Source organism: Thamnophis elegans, chromosome 14 (genome assembly GCF_009769535.1).
Source record: "Thamnophis elegans isolate rThaEle1 chromosome 14, rThaEle1.pri, whole genome shotgun sequence".
Taxonomy (NCBI): domain Eukaryota; kingdom Metazoa; phylum Chordata; class Lepidosauria; order Squamata; family Colubridae; genus Thamnophis; species Thamnophis elegans.
The window spans coordinates 16,248,319-16,270,828 of NC_045554.1; the positions used below are offsets into that span (position 1 = coordinate 16,248,319).

The following is a 22,510-nucleotide window of genomic DNA, read 5'->3' on the forward strand; positions in this document are numbered from 1 at the left end:
TCTGAGGGCAGGACAAGAAGCAATGGGTGGAAATTAATCAAAGAGAGAAGCAACTTAGAACTAAGGAGAAATTTTCTAACAGTGAGAACAATTAATCAGTGGAACAACTTGCCTCCAGAAGTTGTGAATGCTCCAACACTGGAAGTTTTAAAGAAGAGGTTGGACAACCATTTGTCTGAAATTGTGTAAGGTTCCCTGCCTATGCAGGGGAATGGATTAGAAGACCTCCTAGGTCCTTTCCAACTCTGTTATTCTGTTCTGTTCTGTTCTGTTCTACTCTACTCTACTCTACTCTACTCTACTCTACTCTACTCTACTCTACTCTACTCTACTCTACTCTACTTCTATTCTATCCTATCCTTTGCTAGCCTATCCTATTTTATTCGAATTCTATTCTACTCTACTCTATTCTACTCTACCCTCTGTTTTTCTATTCTATTCCTGTTGTGAAGGAAAATACATCTGTCTTTGGGAAAGAAGCAAGGATCAAGACCCTATTAAGATTCAAGTTTCAGAAAAGTGAATGAAGTCCTAGGAAAAAAAGAATGTGTGAGTCAAAAACAACAATGGAATTGAAACCAGGCCCTGGGATTAAGACAGGGTCAAGGTGAAACACTATGGGGAAACTTTTGAAAAAGATACTTGTTCCTGAGAGAACAAGAAACTCACAATAACCCAACCTTGATTTAACAGAATAACAGTGCTGTGAAAGGACTTTGGGGGTGTTTTAGTCCAATTCCCTGCTCAAGCAGGAAATCCTATGCCATTTTGAACAATCAGAATAGAGCTGGAAGGGACCTTGAAGGTCTTCTAGTCCAGCCCCCTGCTCAAGCAGGAGATCCTCTACCCAACCTCTTCTTAAAAATCTCCAGTGATGGAGCACTTGCAACTTCTGGAGGAAGATGATTGCACTTTTAAGAAATATCTCTCTAGTTCTATGTTGGTTCATTGTTGATTTGATTCCATCATTGCTTCTTGTCCTACATTCAGATACTTTGGAGAATTGGTTGACCCCTCTCTTCCTTGTGGCACTTACTCAAATATAGACCCTTGCTATCCTGTCACCCTTACACTCTATTTTAAAGGCAACTGGACTTTCTGAGTATTCTTTAAGATCTTTCTTTAAGAATGTTAACGGCTGGCTAATTTCAGAGAAATCCCTTTTATTCCCCATCAGCGAGTTAGTACTGAAGAAGCTTCTTGGATGAGAAGCAAAACATCTGAAAGAAAACATTTAAAAGGTCCAGTTGCCTTTAAAATAAAGACACCTTTGGGACATCCCTCACCTGGATGAATGAGAACTTCTGTAGACAATGTCCCCAGAATATGCCCCCAATAGCTGTGTACCAGTTATTCATACTCCATGATGATGGTGGTGATGATGATGGTGTTATCCATTATGTCATGCCCAATCTTTGGCAATTCTATGGGTCAGGTCTCTTCCCCATCCTCTGATTTTGCACTACTTGTTTGAGTTTTCCATGCTCTGGTTGAGGTCAACTATGAGGTGTCCAGACACCATGTTCTTTGATGGTTTCCTTTTACTGCTAATGGCCAAAATTAGTGAGGCCCAGTTTTGTGATCTTGCCTTATAGCATTGGATGTTATGTGCTCTAGTATTAGTCACCTTTGCTGTCCATGGAGCCCATATCCTTCCTTTTATGCAACCCAGGATTTTTTCTCTAAATTAGGATCTCTGAGGCTCCAGTTCTTCAGTCTCATAGAATGCCCTGCCTCTACAGAAATCTATTCTGATTCTGGAACAATGTGGGACATGACCAGCATAAACATTGGGATTAAGGACCATGGACAGCATCAGGTGCATACTGGTTCCTCCCACGCATCTCAAAAAACTCAGGAGGAGTTTAAAATGAAAAACCATTTCAAGATTCCTACTAGAAGTGTAGATGGAGTCATGTTAGCGCAGTGATTAGAATTCACTATTGCAGGCTGCTTAGTGCCAGCAGTTCGATCCTGACTGGCTCAAGGTTGACTCAGCCTTCCATCTTTCCGAGGTGGGTAAAATGAGGACCCAGATCATTGTGGGCAATATGCTGACTCTGTAAACCACTTAGAGAAGGCTGTATAAGTCTAAGTCTAAGAGCAATGGCAATTGCTATTCCTCTATTGCTATTGTATAATCAACAGAGCCTGCTGTGTCCTTGGCTTTTCTTGTAGGGTGCATGTTGTCAATGGCCTTTGTGTGCAGCGGCTTTGCAGGGAATGGGAGAATAGTAAAAACAAACAAGCTAAGCTTGTTCCAATTCTGCAATGAGTTTGAAAGAGGCTTCCTAATTAAATTGAGCCTTAATTTCTGTGCGAAATCAAGGGCTTGGAGGGAGGTCCACCTCAAGCAAAGCCCACCAATTTCTCCTCTCCTCCCATTAACTCTCAGTTAAATAAGAGGAGTAGCTTCCGAATCCCAATAGAGTTTGTGATGGGCAAAGTCTAATTGGAATGTAAATGTTGTTTGTCTTATCTATGGAGACCCAGTTCTGGCTGTTAATTGGCATGTAGGGAGATCATTTGGAAATGGTTGAGATAACATCATGGTCTGTTGAACAGGAAGTAGGGCTGTTTTCACAGTGTGATCATCAATGCATCAGTGCACGCCTTTCCTTCCCAACATGTAAGCGCATCTGTGTGTTTGCTTCGCTTCGCTTAATTGAACAGCTTCGCTTGTCACATACAAGTAAATGTTAATTCAGGGGATGGAGGAATTGTTTATTACAGGAATATCCCATAACCCAGTCAAATTTTGGATTTAAAATGTATTTCAGCCAGGATACTGTAGATTTCCTTATCCAACTTACTCCAGGTTTTGATTTAGAATCAAACCCTTTGCCCTAAATAGAATGAGATTTCAATGAGCAGAAACAAGTTCTCATTGGTTTAAAAAAAAAAAAAAACATACCATAGAATAACAGAGTTGAAAATGACCTTGGAGGTCATCTAGTCCACCCCTGCTCAAGCAGGAGAGCATGTATCAGTTCAGACAAATGACTGTACAGTCTCGTCTTGAAAACTTGTATTGATGGAGCACCCACAACTTCTGAAGACAAGCCATTTCACTGGTTAATTGTTCTCACTTTTAGGAATTTTTTTCTTAATTCTAGGTTGCTTCTGTCCTTGATTAGTTTCCATCCATTGTTTCTTATTTTGTTTTCAGGTGCTTTGGAAAATAGTTTGTCCCACTCAACTTTGTGATAGCCCTTTAAATACTGGAAGACTGCTGTCATATCTACCCTAGTCCTTCTTTTCACTAGACTAGCCATAGATTTTGTCATTATTATTATTCTCTTTTGCAGACACAAATGAACATACACAAACATTGTGCTAGTTCCTTTTGGGGTAAACTGTATTATGCCAAGTACAGAGGAAAATACACACCATGAAAACGTAAAGCCATACAAGTATTTAGGCCCTATTAAGCTTTGTTTCTCTAATTACGTTTTCTGTAATTTACTTTTAGAAGCCATTATTATTAAACAATTTTTGTAATGAGACAAATTAGCAGATTCCCAAATTAAATGACACCATTGCAATGTCTCAAAATTAATGCAGATCCCCATAATGTTTCCATTTCTGTGTGTGCTTACAAACTCAAGTCCCTTGATCACCAGAGAGAGATTTGTTTATAAGTTTTAAAACCAGAAAGCAACATTTCTGGGGCCTTATTGCAATGGTGCTCTTCTGTGCTAAAACTTGATTTGCATAATGAGATGGTCAACATATAAGGTGTATTTATTTTGCTTATTTGTATCCTGCCTTTATTATTTTTACAAATGAGGCAGTGAGCATATCCAATACTCCTTCCTCCTTTTATTTTCCCCATGACAACAATCCTCTGAGTTGAGCTGGGTTGGGTGGAGAGAGAGGGACTGGCCCACGGTCACCCAGCTAACTTTTGCATCTAAGGCAGGACTAGAACTCTCAGTCTCCTGGTGATTGTCCCAGAGTCACCCAGCTAACTTTCAAAGCTAAGACAGGACTAGAACTCTCAGAACTATGGGTGCCACCTCCACCCACCTACCCACCCTGGCTCCAAAACATTCTATGTAGTCACATTTTTGACGTCACATGCATGTGTGTACGCTGCATGTGTGAGCAAAGCATATACGCAGAATGCCGCACACCATGGATGAAATTCAGCAGGTTCTGACAGGCTCTGAGGATCTCCTGCTTGAGCAGGGGGCTGGACTAGAAGACCTACATTTTGAGTAGTTCGGAGAACCGGCAAATGGCACCTCTGAGTGGGGTAGGGATGGGGATTTTGCAGGATCTACCTGCCATGCCCACCAAGCCACGCCCACCAAGCCATACCATGCCCACCATGCCCCGCCCACAGAACTGGTAGTAAAAAAAATTGAAATTCACAACTGCCACACACATGTGCGGAAGGCGTGCACATGCGACATATGAATGCTCACAGCGCGAACTGCTAATAAGTGAACCCCACCACTGTTTCTAAGCATGATTCATTAATCCCAACATGTAGGAGATTTCTAGAACTTTTGCAAGCCATGATTTAACTCTAGCAGGTTAAAGTCCAGAATTAAGTTCTAATCAAATTATAGCATTCTTTTTCCCAGGACCTGTTCCAACAATACTGTTGGCAGTAAAATTCTGTGTCATTGTGCCAGATTTTCCAGTATGCATGAAGCAAATATAGCATGAGTCTGCAAATCTTGAAGCATGTCGCTATTTTCCCATTTTTTTTTAATTTTTTTAAAATTTATTTATTAGACTGGTTGGCCATACAGCTTCATTGTGAATATGATCGAATACTAAGGTTGTTCTTCTATCTGGTGTAGGTTTCCGTTCGGGAATCAAAACTTAATTTGATTTGCAGAATCCTAATTAGTAGCAGCCTTACTTATGTATTTATGTCATGCCGGAAGCTGAGCATGTTACCGGATAGGTAGTGAAACAGCACTGTGTGTAAAAGAAAAATAGAACAACTAATTAGAGCCAAATTGCTCCATAACATGAATGTCACAAACCCACTTCCACAACTGAAAATCTCATTCACAGAATAAATGCCACTAACTGCCACATAAATAATGTGCAAATCAAAAATCAACAACTGATATAAAAGTTCCACCTCTGTGGACTTCCTCAAATGGTAAAAGGCCAACCATAACATAGGAGGAAACCTTCTAGAAGAATTTTGTAAGGCAGTGTTTCTCCAACCTGGCAAGTTTAAGATGTTTGCACCTCAACTCCCAGAATTCCCCAGTCAATAGCAATCGCAAAGCACTTAGACTCATATACTGCTTTGCAGTGCTTTACAGCCCTCTCTAAGTGATTTACAGTGTCAGCATCTTCCCCCAAAAATCTGGGTCCTCATTTTACCCACCTCAGAAGGAAGGAAGGCTGAGTCAACCTTCAGCCTGGTGAGATTTGAACTGCCAAATTGCAAGTAGCCGGCAGTCAGAAGAAGTAGCTTGCAGTACTTCACTCTAACCACTGCACCACCACAGTTGATAGATAGATGGATGGATAGATGATAGATAGATAGCTAGCTGGATAGATGGATGGATGGATGGATGGATGGATGGATGGATGGATGGATGGATGGATAGATAGATAGATAGATAGATAGATAGATAGATAGATAGATAGATAGATAGATAGAAATAGCACAGACTTATATACCATATCATAGTGCTTTACAGCCCTCTCTAAGAGGTTTATGGAGTCAGCCTATTGCTCCCAACAATCTGGGTCCTCATTTTACCCACCTCAGAAGGATGGAAGGCTGAGTCAACGTTCAGCCTGGTGAGATTTGAACTGCCGAATTGCAAGCACCCGGCAGTCAGCAGAAGTAGCCTGCAGTACTTCACTCTAACCACTGCACCACCACAGCTGATGGATGGATGGATGGATAGATATAGAAATAGCCAGACTTATATACAATTTCCTAGTGTTTTACAACCCTCCCTAAGAGGTTTACAGAGTCAGCCTATTGTTCCCAACAATCTGGGTCCTCATTTTACTGACCTCGGAAGGATGGGAGGCTGAGTCAATCTTGACCCAATCAGGATTGAACTCCAGACTGTGGGCAGAGTCAGCCTACAATACCACATTCTAACCACCACATCACCAGGGCTCCTAATGCAACATCCAGTCAACTACAGCAATAGCACTTAGACTTATATACCACTTCACAGTGCTTTTACAACCCTCTCTAACTAGTTTACAGAGTCAGCCTCTTGCCCCCAACAATCTGGATCCTCATTTTATCCACCTCAGAAGGATGGAAGGCTGAGTCAACCTTGAGCCTGGTGAGATTTGAACTCCCAAATTACAGGCAGCTGGCTGTCAGCAGAAGTAGCCTCCAGTACTGCACTCTAACCTCTGTGCCACTGTGGCTCATCACCAGGAGACAGTAAATTCTAGTCCCACCTTAGCCATGACACTTCTGTGAGTTGAATTTCTGGGAGTTAAACACACATCTTAAACTTGCCTGGTTTGCTTAAGAGAAAGAGAATGAGGGAGGGAGGGAGGGAGGGAGGGAGAGAGAGAGAGGGAGAGAGAGAGAGAGAGAGAGAGAGAGAGAGAGAGAGAGAGAGAGAGAGATGTCATAGGAGTTATTTTTAGCAATGGGCATGTCAAAGATGGCCAACTACACAAAACTGGGAACAGATACCTTACTCCTGAAAATGAAGCTCTTGCACAATGGAACCAAAAGGACTCCCTGGTTTCTCACCTTCAGAGGCACAAATGTCCAATCTACAAAGGCTGCCAAAGCTTTGCCATACCAGGGATTGAGTCCACCTGGAAAACAAAAATATTACTGGAAAATTTCACTTCTATGCTCTTTGGCCAACTCGTTTTTGAAACAAGGCATTCTAGACAAGAGAGGGCCAATTGGATAATGCAGCTTAGGCCCACGATATGTTCACATAACCGACCACCAGCTTCCAAATACAAATTGGCTGGTTAGCCAGACAAGAGCACTGTTTCAAAATGCAGAAGAGCTTCATTCATCCTTGGCTTGTTTTAACGTTCCCCTTGTAGCAATTTTGCTCTTCTGATACAGGTGCCGCCTTGGTTGCGGTTTTTTTTTTTTTTTTTTTTTTGCTGCCAGTTCCACAGGGACACCGATTTGCAAGCGATCTCCCCTCTCCTCCTCTCTAAAGTCACAGGGCATTCTGATTTATTTCACTCACATTACCTATCCGACTAAAAAAGGACAATTCTGTTGTCCTTAAATGTTGCCAACCTTTTTTAAACTGTGTGTAAACTCCCCCCTGCCACGAGCTGTAATGGAAGCTCATGGTTATGCTAATGGATTTGCTCTGTTTTGTTATAGTGATCTCTCTTTTTTTTTCTTGGTCTATGACTGTCATAAAATCTTATCTATCCCCACCATACTAGGACGGCAGCCCTCAAAGTTGTGTTTTATTTGTTATTCTCCACTGGCATCACACGTTAAAGCAGAATGAAAAATGCAGGGCCAAGAACAGGGAATGAAAACTGGTCTGCTTGCCCACCTTAGACCAAAAATGTGTTGTGATGGTGCCTATTTAAATTCATGCATCATGGTTGCTACTACCTCCATGATATGTACTTCCCCATGCGTCGCTTGACCTTAAAGTTTTTCCTTCTGCTTTGTAATTGTGCATCGAGAGAGAGAAAGGAATAATAAAGTTGAGTTTCATAGGAATGAAGAGAAGATAGCCATTTGATAATAGCTTTTATTTTTATAAAAAAATATTTTTCCTTTCATATACATTCACAAATATACATTCTTGTAAATACTGTTAACATTTATCTATTAACGATTAGCATTTATCACTATCTTCTTATAAATATAGAAAACACAGTTAGAGTCACTTTCTTGCTGCCCATAGCTCCATCTTGTTTTACAACACCCCTATTCCTTTCTTCCTTCTCAACCTCCCTTCTCTGCCTTCTTTCCTCCTCTCCTTCCTCTTTTCTTCTTCCCTTCCCCCACTCCTTCTCTCTTCTTCTCCTTCTTACCGTCTCTTCTACTCCTATTTCCCCTCCATTACTTCCTCTGCTTTACCCTTTCTTCCTTTCCCTCCTCATCTTCCCTCCTTTCCATTTGCCCTTGCTTATTTTCTTTCTCTGATGGGTTCTCGGATTGGCAGCTTTGATTTTTTAGAAGGTAAATGGGCAAATCAGAACTCAGTGGGAAGATCTGAGCCTTGAAGGACCCATGTTCAAACCTCCACTGGAGGAAAAAGACCATTTAATGACTTTTTGGACTAGCTGGAATGAATCCCTGGGGTCAGCAAAGAAGGGAACAAAACTTTGCTTGCCTCAGGGCAGTCAATTATTTGAAAGCATGATTCCATCCTGACTTACCAATTGGAATTCGGGACAAAAGTGATGTTTGGATTCCTGGTTTGATTGCAGCTTCATACTGATTTGTTTCTGTCTCCCATCCAAACAGCAAACCAACCCTATTCAAATGTAAGCCAATCAACTGCAAACAAGAGCAGCTAGAAAAAAAATGAGGAGAAGCCAAACATAGTAATAACCAAATCAACATTTGCTTATCCTGAAGACCAATTTGGCTTGTGAAAGAACCCATGATTAAAACAAACCACAACTTAGCATGAACTCGCATTGCTGTTGTCTGGCTACAGCAATGCAAGTTCATGCTAAGTTGTTGCACCAATTACTGACTTCCCAACTCATTCCTGAAGCTGGTTTGTTTTAACGATGGCTTTTATTGCATTAACTATAATTGATTTGGTCTTTGCAGCATGCTAAACCATTCACTGTGACATAGTGACATACTCTGTCAAAGCGTTTTCTGGTGTACTTGGCCTTATGTCTCTTTCCTCTGCTTTCTTATCAAGGCTTATTTAAGCCATTTAAAGATATTTGTAGTCCTCCCTGTTCTGACCTAGGCTTCCTGAGAAAGCATAAATTACAATCTTAGTCCCCAAACCCTCTGTTATTTAGACGGCTGTGAATTATGATCATTCACAGCCCATAATGATTCACAAACAGCCTGTGAAGATTCCAACAGATGTCTGCTCGAGTTGACACAGTCTTTCAGGGTAATGTTGATAAGCACCCATCTTTATCTCCCATTGAAAAGCTGCCAGAGACCTAACTGCCAATTAGTTTTGCAAGGCCAAACAGAGCACAGAATCAAACAGAACTTTTCAGACCTTGAACTGACTTGATAAACTAATTGCTTCCTGCAAAGGGTCATGTCCATTTGCTCCTCTTTTATGTCTTATGGGAGGGGCCAATCATTTCCAAGCCTTACTCCCGAGTCGCCCTTTTTTCCTTAATTGTTCTTGCCTTCTGGCAGCTCTGCGCATGCTCACACTGGGAAAAGGCTCACACTGTTCTTCTGCCTCGCTGATGTCAGACTCTGGAGGGAGTGCATAGCTCCCAGATGGCCCTGGCCCCCTCTCTGCCTCCGTCGCAGAGCCCTGGTCCGAGCCTTTTCCAGACTCCAGGACTGGCCCATGTTCCTCCCCACTATCCGAATCTGCTGCCAGCTCCACAGGCTGCTGGCAGACCACAACACTCCCATACCTTGATGAAATCTACTTCCTTTTGGAGTTCCCACCTGAGAAAGCTACCCATAAGTTTATTCCGCAAATTGCCTTTCCTTTCAAGCCCTGCCTCTGAGGATGACATTCTCCTGGAGGCCTTTTAGCCATTCAGCAGATTGTATCAGCAGGTTTCCAAATCTATCATTTTTCAAATTGGGGGCTCTCTCCAGCAGAGCATCCCAAAGGTGCTTTTCAAAAGGCAGTTGGACTCTCGTAGGTTTTTTTTTCCTTGAAAATATTTTGCTTCTCATCCATTCAGTTCTGAGGTCAGAACTGAAGAAGCTTCTTGGATAAGAAGTGAAACATTAAAAAAAACTTAAAAAGTCCAGTTGTCTTTTGAAAAGCATCTTTGGGTAAAACCACGGACTGAATGATTGACAACCCCCGTAGACATTGTCAGTGTTTGTTGCATAAATTCAAATCCAGAAGCACACACAGATAACTGATGCAGCAGAATTCATTAACTTCTTTATATACATAAGAATAGATGAATAAATGTACAATACCAACAGGTGGTTCTTCCAAGTAAACACAAGGCAGGAGAGTTACAGGCAAACACAAGCAGTTGGCTCCATTTCAGCAGAGAAGCCAGACAGATTGCTAGTTTACTTCTCAGAGCAGCAGACTGCTTAAGTTTCTGTTTCAATTCTTTGCACAGACTCAGATCTATTTAAGCTCCCATTGGCTGACTTAGTTGCTATGCATATTCATTGGCTGACCTTGTTCCCATGTCTCTCCCAGTCATGAATATTTTAACAGATATCTCCAGCAGAACATGAAAAACCTGAAATGGCTTATTTTGTAGGGTTGGGGGATTGCACTTGGCTAGCTCTTTGGATTTCTCTTCTGATTATGAAATCTTTGTGTTGCAGGGGGGGTATGCAGCCTATCGGTATGCCCAACCTACTACCGCTACCGCCACTGCCTACAGTGATAGGTAAGATTTCCTTTTATACTGAATAGATCCTTGACTTGGGAAGCACAACGCTCTTTGGACCCCACCTTGGCTTTTGTGTCACCATGGTTTTTCCTTGCTCCATGCATAGCAAGAGCTTCTAGACTTGAAATCCATGAATAGCTGTGACCAAGACTGGACGGTTCTTCTCCAGTGAGGTAGCCTCTATCTGTTCAGCATCTGTGCCCATTGTTATGATAAACAGCAACCCACATATCTGGAGGGTACCAGTTAAGGAAAGTGGAATTCACCTATTCTTCTATCAGGGCAAAGTCAGAAAACTGTACAAAAAAGAGAAGCCCTTGCAAAAAGACATGTTCCCCCAAAACAGTACATTAGGGAAATGGGTATGCACAAGCAGTAGAGGGTACATGAAAATGCAGGTGCCTTTTCCTGTGGCTTTTGAAAATATTTACAAACAAGCATGAAAATTAGATGAAACAAACAGAGGATAAGGAAAGTGAAAAGCGGAGATTGCTATCCCTCCTCTCTTCTGTAGTGTTATTTCCACAAACATATTTAAACCCTTAAGCCACTGAATCAACTCTTGGTATCAGAAGCAGGATGTACATCAAAGTAAGTCTGCAAAGCATTCATTCTGTAACAATGTACGCCTGTTTGGGCTCTGTTCAAAAATAATTTTTAAGTGTCTTAGTTACTGAGGAGTAAACCTCAACTCTCACACCTCCAAGTAAACATACCTAAAATTGCCCTGTAAACAGAGCGTGCTTAAGCTGGGTCCTGATTTAACTTTTTTCTGAATGCTACAATGCACTTAACCATGAATGTAAAAAAAAAAAAATCAACTGTTTTCGATCAAGACATGAAGCTGTAGCAGAAACCTAAACCAAAATTATGGTAAGCATCTAGTTGCAGCTTATTGCAAAAAATGCAATTGCAGAGTCGTTCATCCCCTGTGACCGTGATGGCGAACCAATGGCACACATGCCAGAGGTGGCATGCAGAGCTCTCTCTGTGAGCATGCATACCGCTGCGAACTGCTCTTCTGCTTTTCAGCATGCATAGGCACACCAGCCAGCTGGTCTTTGTGGTTGCTGGCCCAAAACAGCCAAAAAACAGGCAGTTTTTCAGGCCAAAAAACAGGCCATTTTCCAGACATTTTCAGGCCGTTTTAGGCCATTTTTTGGGACAAAAACAAGCAAAAACCCCAGCATAAAACAGGCATGTGCACCCTGGACAGCTGGTCTTTGGGTTTCCAGTGCTCCTTTGCACACAAAGATCAGCTGGCTGGCACGCATGTGTGTGCTGGAAACCTTAAGACCAGCTGGCCGGTGTGCATATTCCCACTGGTCAGCTGGTCTTCGTGTTTCTGGCACTCCGGCCAGCGCACATGCACACGCATGCATGCATGTTGCAGTTTGGGCACTGGTTGGCTATCACTGTACTAGGAAAAACTTCTGTAACACAGTTATTGATTTCATTGGGGGAATTAAATCTATTATTCAGTGTCTCCCTTTGGAAAACCTGGAGTTTCTCACTTCTGCCCATTAGCTGGAAATCCACAAGAACAGGAACATCACGGCATTGGCAAATACCCAAGAGGGCATTTGCAAAACTCCCAAATTAAATACTAGTTTATAATATTTCTAAAATTAAAGCAGCTGAAATCTCATGGGATTGTGAAATCTGGTGAGAGCTGGTGATTCGTCTTTGCAAATGACATTGAAAAAATAATAATAATCTGCCTTGGAGGCAAGATAGCTGAATTCTTGAGATTTAGACATTTAAAAAAACCAAAGAAACTGATGCACAATAAATTTTCAATCTGTACCTTACAGCCTCAAAATAAATTCTGCAGAAATCAAATACGGTCCTTTTAAATACCAAACCGAATGGAAAATCCCGTTAGGCAAGAAGAATAGTTTTCTCCAGTTACAATTAAATCCACATTCAGTGCTCAAGAAGGAGAGAAAGAAAGTTACGGCAGGGGAAAAGAGGTTCGACTGTTAGCTAAGAGAGGGTGGGGTTGCATTTCCATCACGAGACCAGACAAGATGATTAGAACAAGAATCAGATTTCAGAGTTGTAAAGATCTACTGTACCTGGAGAATATTTCCAAGAAGCGTTACTGAATGCTATTCCATTTTGAGGAAGAGACAAAAACCAAAAGTGCCTCTAAAGGTGAAACAGTTCTTGGGTCAGATGCCTAGTTTCTCAAAAGTGCTGTTCATGGATCCTTTTCTGAAAAGAAGTACAGATATATAGAGATTTCTATACTTATGTGGAACAATGAATGTTCAAGCTCTTGCATGTCGTGTTGCCTTCCCAATGTGCTTATCATGTCCTGGCAGTGAAGACACAGATGCACACACACATACACACATGCACGCACGCACACACACACACACACACACAAACATGTTTGATGAATAAGACAAATTTTGCATGAGCTGGCTGAGGCATGCTGGGTTCTGACAGGTAAGCAAGCTAACCTATTTGTTTCGTTTCGTTTTCCCGGACATCTGGATTCTTAGCCGTATAACTCTGGTTCTGCTGTTTGTGCCTGTTGTGTAGATGGAGATAGGCTTGGTTTTCTTTTTTTCTTTCCTTTCTTTTTCTTTCTTTTCATTTCCTCTTGAGGAAAATGGATGGCAATGAAGCACAGCTCGAGAATTCACATTTCATTCCCATGAAGGTGTGTCTCGTTGAGCATGAAGTTGCTAAAAAAAAAAGTACTTTCTCTGTGAGCTTGCGATGCTGAGAAGATGGCCTGGGTCACCGAGAGCCAACTGCCCCCAAGAGGTTTTAACTGACGTTACTTAAGAGACTAAACAGTAGACAAATAAAGTAGGAATGTTTTAAATGTGGGGAAATCAGGTCTTAGCAAATATCCTCTGGGTTCTCCATCTTGAGGAGCTCCAGAGACAGCAAGGAGGATGACATGGTAGCTGGGTGTACATCAAGGGATGTTCTTCAACTTGGTTAAATTAGAAGCCGTGTGCAGGAAAGCACTAAACAGGTTAATTTTGGAGCAGAGGGAAATCATAACTTTATGGATATTGTCAGGGTTCCAAGCAAGACCCCCCAACGAAAGGAGATGGCCTTGACTCTAGGAGAAAGGAATGTTATTATGACTATATACCTCCCACACTCCATATAATCCCCCTCCCATTTTCCCACAGCATTAAATGCAGTAGGTCTGGAAGGCCCAATGCAAAAGATGGCTTCCAGCCTGACAAATATGACCTGAGGTGACATGAGGTTTTGATGTGGCCAATAGCAGCAGAGGGGCTACCTTAACAAAGTTATAAAACTTGTCTATACACCTGTAGGACATGGAGTATATGTGCGTTCTCTATTTGGGTATGCCTGGTCGGCTCTCCCACAAAGGGTTGTTTGATCAATTTGCTGGTCGATCAAGGGATGGAAGCTGAGGAGCATCATCTTCATTTCTTTTAGGTTGAAGCAAGCAATCTGGGTAAGAAACGTCAAATCTAGTGCTCCTAGGTGAGGAAGGACAAACACATGTTCATTTGGAATTTGATGGTCAATAGAAATATGCAGGTGGTAGCAGATGTGCAAATGGGGAGGGAGACAATGCTACTAGTAGTTTCTAGGAAAAAGAGAAGGCCCTTGTCTCCACTTTTGCAAGGCACAGAGCAATGCGTAATTCATAAAGCACAAAACCTGGGCAGCCAGTGGGATTCACTATCCTAATCCAACTTCTCAGAAACCATTCCAAATTTATCCTAAAGATCCATTCTATTCCAATTTTGAAGGCTCTGGGGGGATAATGGGAAATGGCTGTATATGTCTTATCTTAATGTCTGTATTCCCCTTCCCCGATTTTATGTGAGCCGCCCTGAGTCCCCTCAGGGAAAAGGGCGGCCTACAAATATTAATAAAATCTACAAATCTACAAATAATACCTTTGTGGGAGTTCCAATCTATTGCCAAACTGTCTGTGCAAACTACTTCTGGTGTAGGAAAGTGAAAAGTGGGAAGTGGGGGGAGGACTATCCCACTTGTGAATGAAGCATTTATGCTTGAGTTCTGTTGCCATGATTTTGCCTTTTTTAGATGTTTTTGGCTGCATGGTTGAGTCTTCGTAGACCTATTGTGAATAAAGCATCCCTTGGATTGCAGAACAGAATGCACTGGAGGACAGGCAGGCAATGTTACTGAGACTGGCTTTGGGGAAAGCAGGGATATCTTTTGTGGTCCACCAGCGGCCAGTGGAACTTGCAGCAGATTCGGACAGTGAGGAGGTTGGGGAGGAACCTGGGCCAGTCCTGGAGTCTGGGGAAGGCTTTGATGAGGGCTCTGTATCTGAGGCAAAGAGGGGGCCAAGGCCGTATGACAGTTATCAGCTGACTTCAGAGTCAGACATCAGTGAGACAGAGGAACAGCTGGAGCCTGTTCCCAGTGTGCTCATGCCCAGAGTTGTCAGATGAAGGGGACAGCTAAAGAACAGGGGCTGACTTGGGAGTAAGGCCACAGATGGATGATCAATGGCTCCTCCCAGAGGAAATAAAAGAGGAGCCAAAGGGGAGTGGAGTTTGCAGGAGACAATTAGTTTGCTTAATTGATTTGTGGCTGTCAGAGACTCCTTGCCAAGTTTGGCAGATATCGGCCTGTCAGCTCTCCAAGCCAAATACGGTCGGTGACTGTAAATCCTCCCTTGAAAGACTTTGCTGGATGTGAATGAGCAGAATTCACAGTCAATTAATAAAAGGGGTTTTTGTTGGGACCAGGAGTTTGCTTCATGCTCTAGATCAGAACAATATCTGCTTGGTAAAATGCAATGGCTTCCACAATCAAACTAAGCTGATCCAAAGTTGTCCACTCAATCTCAGGAAGAACTGTCAGGGTATTTCGAAAGGTGACCATTCTCAAATTTGCCCTCCCCGTTTCTCCGCAAGTTACCATTCAAAGGTAATTTTGGAATAAGGATGTGCAAAAAAAAAATGCTACAGGTAGACAAGAATAAAAGTTGCCCAGGAAGTAGTCAAACATGTGATGCTTTGAGTACATTCCAGTGAGCAAAAGCAGATGTCAGTTGCTCATAACGATAGGATTTTATGAGCCTTCAGTGACCCATCCTTGAGTAGTTCACTCATTCTTTGATCTGGTAGAGAAAGCTTGTTGTTCTCCCTGCCTTTGCTTAGAGGAAAGAAAGCAGCTGATCCCCACTCACTTCTGCGCCAAAGTATTGTGTGTGATTCTGTTAGCCCAAATCCACAAGTGCCTTGGCATTCATAATATTGCACTCTCAATTTTCTAGTTCTACCATTTCGGTTTTCTGTGTTCCTGTTGAACTGTGTTGCACAAGATTCCCAGAGCCTTGGGTGAGAACCCATTTTCAAATCCCAACCTTATTTATTTATATACTAGCTGATAACCCGGTGCTACCCAGGTATTTATTTATCCCAACCTTTCTTCCACGAACGTCGCCACAATTTCTAATGTTGGATTTCCCCCCTTACCAGAGGGAGCATCTGTGTGGAGTACTGTGACGCTGTTACCATGGCAACTTCACAGTGCTGTACAGTAGAAGCCATTTCAAGGCAGTACAGTAGAAGCCATTTTAAGGCACAACAGGCAGTATCTTAACAGAACACCTCCCCACCGAGGGGTGTTAGGGGTGCCTTATCCCCACAGTTTTTGTTTAAGTCATCTGTGTACCAGGTTTGGTTGAAATTGCTCAAGGCGTTTCAGAGTTATGCTGGAACACACACACACACACATACAGCCATGATGATAGATGATAGATAGATAGATAGATAGATAGATAGATAGATAGATAGATAGATAGATGATAGATAGATAGATAGATAGATAGATAGATAGATAGATAGATAGATAGATAGATACAAATGGTATCGATAGATAGATGAATAGCTGGATGGATGGATGAATGGATGGATGGATACCATATATGGCCATTACTTTGATATCCCTCAAGGCAACTTACATGTTCTCTGTCTAAGCAGGACTTTGCCAATCTCTCTTTGGAAAACACTCGATCATCCTTAGCAAAAACATTTTGTAACTTTTGTTCTCCTTCTGAGCAAAATGTTGTGTACATTTTATCAGCATCTTAAGGCGCGGTGGCTCAGTGGCTAAGATGCTGAGCTTGCTGATCAGAAAGGTTGGCAGTTCGGTGGTTCGAATCTGTAGTGCTGCGTAAAGGAGTGAGCTCCTATTACTTGTCCCAGCTTCTGCCTACCTAGCAGTTCGAAAGCACGTAAAAAATGCAAGTAGAAAAATAGGAACCACCTTTGGTGGGAAGGTAACAGTGTTCCGTGCCCCTTTGCTGTTGAGTCATGTCGGTCACATGACCACGGAGACGTCTTCGGACAGCGCTGGCTCTTTGGCTTTGAAATGGAGATGAGCACCGCCCCCTAGAGTCGGGAATAACTAGCACATATGTGTGAGGGGAACCTTTACCTTTAAGGACTCCTGAGCTGCATTAATGTGCTGTTTTCTGAAGGTGAACATCTTACATTTGATTTCAAATATTGGTGAGGTTGCTGGCACCAAACCTGGGCAGTTCAGGAATTAATCAATTTTCCCCATCCCTTTGTCAGGGAATTTCTATTGCTCAGAATCTCCAGATGGATACAACGTCTGGTATAAATGCTACCTTCAACTCCAGCCCAACTATTACATTGCCCATATGTTTCCAAAAATATTTTAGAGCCTGGGTGAAGGATATGCTGTTGGAATTAAACTCCTAGCAAAGTGATGGTGCACCTTTGTGGCACCAAGTGCCAAAAAGGGAGTGCGCGTGCATGCTCATTTGGGCCACAACCCAGAAGAAAAGCTGCCCAGGGCACATGCGCGTGCTGGAAAATGAACTTTATGGCATGCACATGTGAAGCAGCCATCTAGTCTTCCTGCTACTGGTGTGCATGCGTGCATGGCGATCAGCATGCTCACGCTGGAAAACAGAAGATCAGTTCTTCCAGTTTCTGGCACTGCCTCATGCATGAAGGCCAGCTGATCGTCACACACGCATGAAACCCAGAAGAGGAAGAGCCGCACCATGCGTGCCAGACAACATGGCTCCGCATGCCACTTCGGGCACGCATGCCACAGGTTCACCATCATGGGCCTAGCATGTCTTACAGTGCTGTGCAGCACTAAAGCTTCATGTTACCACACAGAACCTGGAATGGCATTTACATTGTTACATTTTCCCATTTAATGAGATTACTTCATTCTGAGAATCTGGCTGACCAACAGAATGGAATATTGTTGGAGCCAGCCGAAGCAAGTGATTAACAAGGCACGAGTTGCTTCCTCTAGTTTTGAATTATAAATTATCCCTGGCATGCTAAACATTCAAATTCTCCCTTTATGTATAATTAGAATCACATTAATATTAGTCATTTGCATAATCGCAGGTACTTTAAATGGATTTAGTTCATTTGAGTATTATTTGGGCGGGGCAGTGGGGGGGTTGTATTTGAATGGGTGTATCCCCAACAGAATCAAGATTTTTTTTAAATGGTTAGCTGCAAATCCATTAAAATTTCCTCTTTTTTTTCTCTGTCTAGGGGAAATTTTAAAATGACTTTAAATAACCTAAGCAAAGAATACTATGCAATACAGCACCTTATGCATATATGGCATATATTTTAGTTGCTAAGTAGTAGATTCTCTTTATTAACTTTCTCTTATATTTCCCCATTCAAGGAAAGATACATTTTTTTGCTTTGCCTGAAATAATTTCTACATTCCTTGAGGACACTGATTTCTTCTAAGTAGTAAAATAGAGCAAAACAATATTTTCTTCTCAATTTATCCTTCCTTTCATGTCCTTTGCTGTGAGTTTACTATATTTAAAAGTAATTAGTTAAATTAGTTAAATCTTCCAGAATTGGGTGTATAGAAAAATAGACAGAATAGAATATTCTTTACTAGCTGGATACCTGTGCTTTGCGACAAAACTATGGATCGCTCAATGCAGGAGAAATCTGGTTCATTCCGGTTCAATGCATTGGCTCAGTGGTCAGTGATTGAAACACATAAGGGAATATCGTTCCTGCAGCCTTGAGTCCAAAAGCAGTTCTATGGGTTGAAGGCGTAGACATTTTGGTAATGAGCCCTCGACCGCTCCTGAGTGAAGGAGTGGAACGTCTGCCAGTTTGAACTGAGGTAACAGAAATTGAGGCAACTGGCAATTGGAACAGAGTTATTTTCAGGTGGGGAGAGGGAGTAGAACTCCTTAGCATCAGAGCGTGTTAATTACTGTATAAGAAATACTAATGATCTGATAGTCATTTTGACAAATCCTTTCTTAGCAAGCTCCTGAAAGCGGAGAGGAAGATATATACCAAATTTCAAGTTTGTAGTTTTATGGTTCTGGAGATTTCATGGTGAATGAGTGGTATTTGGCTTTTATATCTCTATAGATTGGCCAAGTGTGATTGGATACACAAGGAATTTGTATCTGGTGCATAAGCTTTCAGTGTACATACAAACAACCAAGTGATAAGTCAGAGATCATAAATCATAAGATACAAACAACAACAACAACAACAACAACTGATAAATCATAATTCAACATAGAAGAAGGTAGTAGAAAAGATGAAAGGTGAGAAAGATAAGAAGATGAGAAGGATAATAGCAATATAACTCTACTATGTGGGTAAATATCTTTAGGCATAAGGCAATGCTGTGAAAGTTAGGATGGCACATGGGGGGAAAAAACTACCATATTTTTTGGAGTATAAGATGCTCCGGAGTATGAGACAAAACTTAGTTTTTGGGGAGGAAAATGAGAAGAAAAAAATTCTGCCTCTGCCTACCAGCATCCATGGTATTCAGCTGACACATGGTAACAAGGTCAGCCAATGAATAGGAATAACAACTAAGTCAGCCAATGAGCGCTATTTGGACTCTGAAATTTGCTTTGTGAGCAACAAGGAGATAGGAAGGAACCTAGCTTAGCCCAGAACTGAAAGTGAAACTGCTTGTGCTTTGCTTGTAATTACTGCTACCTTGGAAAACCTGCTTTTGGTAATGTATTGTATATTATTATTATTTTGAATCCTGCTGAATCAGTAAATTGTGTGTGCTTTCTCAATGTGATTGCTGCTTCAAACTCTGACCAGCCAGATGAGCTTCAGCACTTATTGCAGCCCAGTGATGTGCGGTGAGGTTCACGGCTGGTGAAGCAAGTGGGCAAAAGCCGCCCTATGTCTGCCAGTACCAGCCGCCCACGTCGGGGCTTCGGGGCCAGCTTCAGTGGGGGGGGAGGGGGAGAAAGAAGGGAAACCTGGGGCTAGGCAGTCCACTCATACACACGCACCCCCGGCCACACACTTCCCTCTTTGCAAAAAGGTGAAGTCTAAGCAAAAGCGGGGAAAGCAGAGCCAGACCCAAAGGCGGTTTGAGGGGGTTAAAGAGAAAGTGAGGGGCCGGAGAGGAGTGGGGCGCAGCGCTTCTTACCTGGCTTGGAGAGGCATGGACAGTGGGGTGGGGAACTCCCGACTCGGTCCTCCTCCCTCAGTGGCCTCTGAGTCAGGGTGGAAGGACGGCCGGAGAGACTCGGGCGAACAAGCTGCACACAGAGCTCCGAGAAGCAGCGGCACAAGAGGCGCCCCTGCCGCCTTCCAGCCTCCCTCCATCCGTCTCCTCCCAATTCATGTGGCAAAAAGAGGGTTTAAAGGGACCGGCAGGTGGCGAAAGAGAAAGCGTCCCGGCACTTTAAAGTTCACGCCACCTTCCAACCATACAGCGAGACACGTCCCGTTTTATGTCTGGAAGCCTTGACACGAGCACCAAAGATGAAAGCAGCCTCGATGCCTGGCAATGCCGCTTGTCCCCCCGCCTCCTCCAACCCCACCGCTCTGTCCAACAGGCCAGGTGCCTCACATTTATGGCCGACAAACGCAAGACACCTGGCCTGTCGGACATAGCGGCGAGAATGTCCCTGCCGCTGCCACACTCCGCCACCTCACCCCCCCTCCTCTGACCCCATTGCTGTGTCCAACAGGCCAGGCATCTCGTGTTTATGGCAGACATAAATGTGAGACGCCTGGCCTGTTGGACACAGCAGGGGTGCGCAAGGCGGCAGCCGGCAAAGAAAGGGGAGAGGAGGAGGAAAGGGAGAGGGGAGCAGGACGGGGCTCCCAGTGGGGGAGAGAGGGCTGCCCCTCTCTTCTCAAACAAACTCTCTCTCAAATTGAGAGAGAGTTTGTTTGAGTGAAGAAAGAAACACACGCACACACAGACACAAACACACAAATTCCTCACAATAAAAAATTACAAATTAAATTACAATAATTTTGAATTCCCCCCCTCCCTCTGTCCGATCCACATACCTTTTCCAGCTGTGGATTTCAACTCTCCTCTTGTCTGCCCACCATGATGAAAATGTAAAAAATTAAATAAAAAAGCAACTTAGGTACGATTTGCTGCTCCCAGATCAGGAGGTGGGAGAATCACGTGCCTCCTTTGCATAAGGAATTTTTTGCCTTTTAACCCTTACTTAACTCTGAGCAATGGTTAAAAGGCGAAAAATTCCTTATGCAAAGGAGGCCCATAGTTCTCTCGCCTCCCCCTGCAGTTAGCACAAAGCAGACTCAGAGTTATCCACTGTGACTCTGGAGTCTGGCAGCAACTACCTTAGCCTTTTTAATTATTTTAATTATTCTTTTCTTTTCCTCATGACACTGGTGAGGCCCTGCCTCCCCTGCCTTTCCTGACTGCACATCCCTATTGCAGCCTGATTCAGTACAGCTGATTGGAGGGTGGATCTGGCTGCCAGAATACTCCCAATCAGCTGTTCCAGGCTGCAGGGATTACCACAGACCACCACTGCCTCCATGCCTTGCATTTTTGGCATCTGGTGGGGATGGGTGGGGCTACGTTCAGTGTATAAGACGTACCCAAATTTTCACCCTCTTTTTTTGGGGAAAAGGTGCATCTTATACTCTGAAAAATACGATATCTTTTGGTCTCCTTGCTTTGGCACGCAGTGCCTTATAGTGGTGTTCAAAGGGGAGAAGTTGAAACAATTTATGTGTAGGATGTAAAGGGTCAGTAGGTATTTTCTTCAGGGATGTGATGGCTCAGTGGCTAAGATGCTGAGCTTGTCGATCTGAAGATTGGCAGTTCAGCAGTTCGAATCCATAGTTGGGTGGCCCAGCGGTTCGAATCCCTAGTGCCGCAGAACAGGGTGAGCTCCTGTTACTTCTTCCAGCTTCTGCCAACCTAGCAATTTGAAAGCATGTAAAAAATGCAAGTAAAAAAAAAGAAACCACCTTTGGTGGGAAGGTACCTGTGGAGGTCCGATAAATCCGAATCGAACCGAGTACTCCTAACAACTTGCACCAAGGAGTACATCAGGGCACTTAGGGCAGCAAAAAGATCTCATATTGCCACCTTGGTTGCGTCCGCTGAGTCCCGCAGCCGCCCTGTTTAAGATAACCCGTTCCCTCCTAAATAGGAGGGATACGGGGGAACCCTTGCAGGGTAGAGCTGAGGATTATGCCCAATTCTTAACGGACAAAGTTGCTCGGTTTCGGTCGGATTTGGACCCCACTTCTGCAGTTCCAGCCGAGGCACAAGAGGACGAATTGGTAGACCACTCCTGGGTTGAGTTTCAGGATGTTACCCCTGGGGACGTGGACAAGGCCATGAGAGCTGTGAGTGCCTCCACCTGTGTACTGGACCCGTGTCCCTCCTGGCTGGTTGCCAACAGCAGCGAGGTGACACGAGGCTGGATCCAGGCGGTTGTTACCGCCTCTCTTCGGGAGGGGCACTTCCCCGCCGCACTTAAAGCGGCGGTGGTGAGACCCCTCCTGAAGAAGACATCATTGGATCCAGCTGTTCTCAACAATTACCGTCCAGTCTCCAACCTCCCCTTTGTGGGGAAGGTTGTCGAGAAGGTGGTGGCCTTCCAGCTTCAACGGTCCTTGGAGGAAGCCAGTTATCTCGACCCCTTCCAGTCGGGCTTCAGACCTGGTTACAGCACAGAAACCGCTTTGGTCGCATTGACCGATGATCTCTGGAGAGCCAGAGATGGAGG

The 22,510-nt window shown here is 43.3% G+C and overlaps 1 protein-coding gene across 1 annotated transcript in view; it reads left to right on the forward strand.

Moving 5' to 3' along the window:
• The window catches only part of RBFOX1 (RNA binding fox-1 homolog 1), a 250,667-nt gene that overhangs the window by 179,868 nt on the left and 48,289 nt on the right, over nt 1-22,510 (forward strand). The window contains exon 10 of the mRNA XM_032230214.1: nt 10,424-10,488. Coding sequence (XP_032086105.1) covers nt 10,424-10,488 — 65 coding nt within the window. The remainder of the gene's footprint in view (nt 1-10,423; nt 10,489-22,510) is intronic.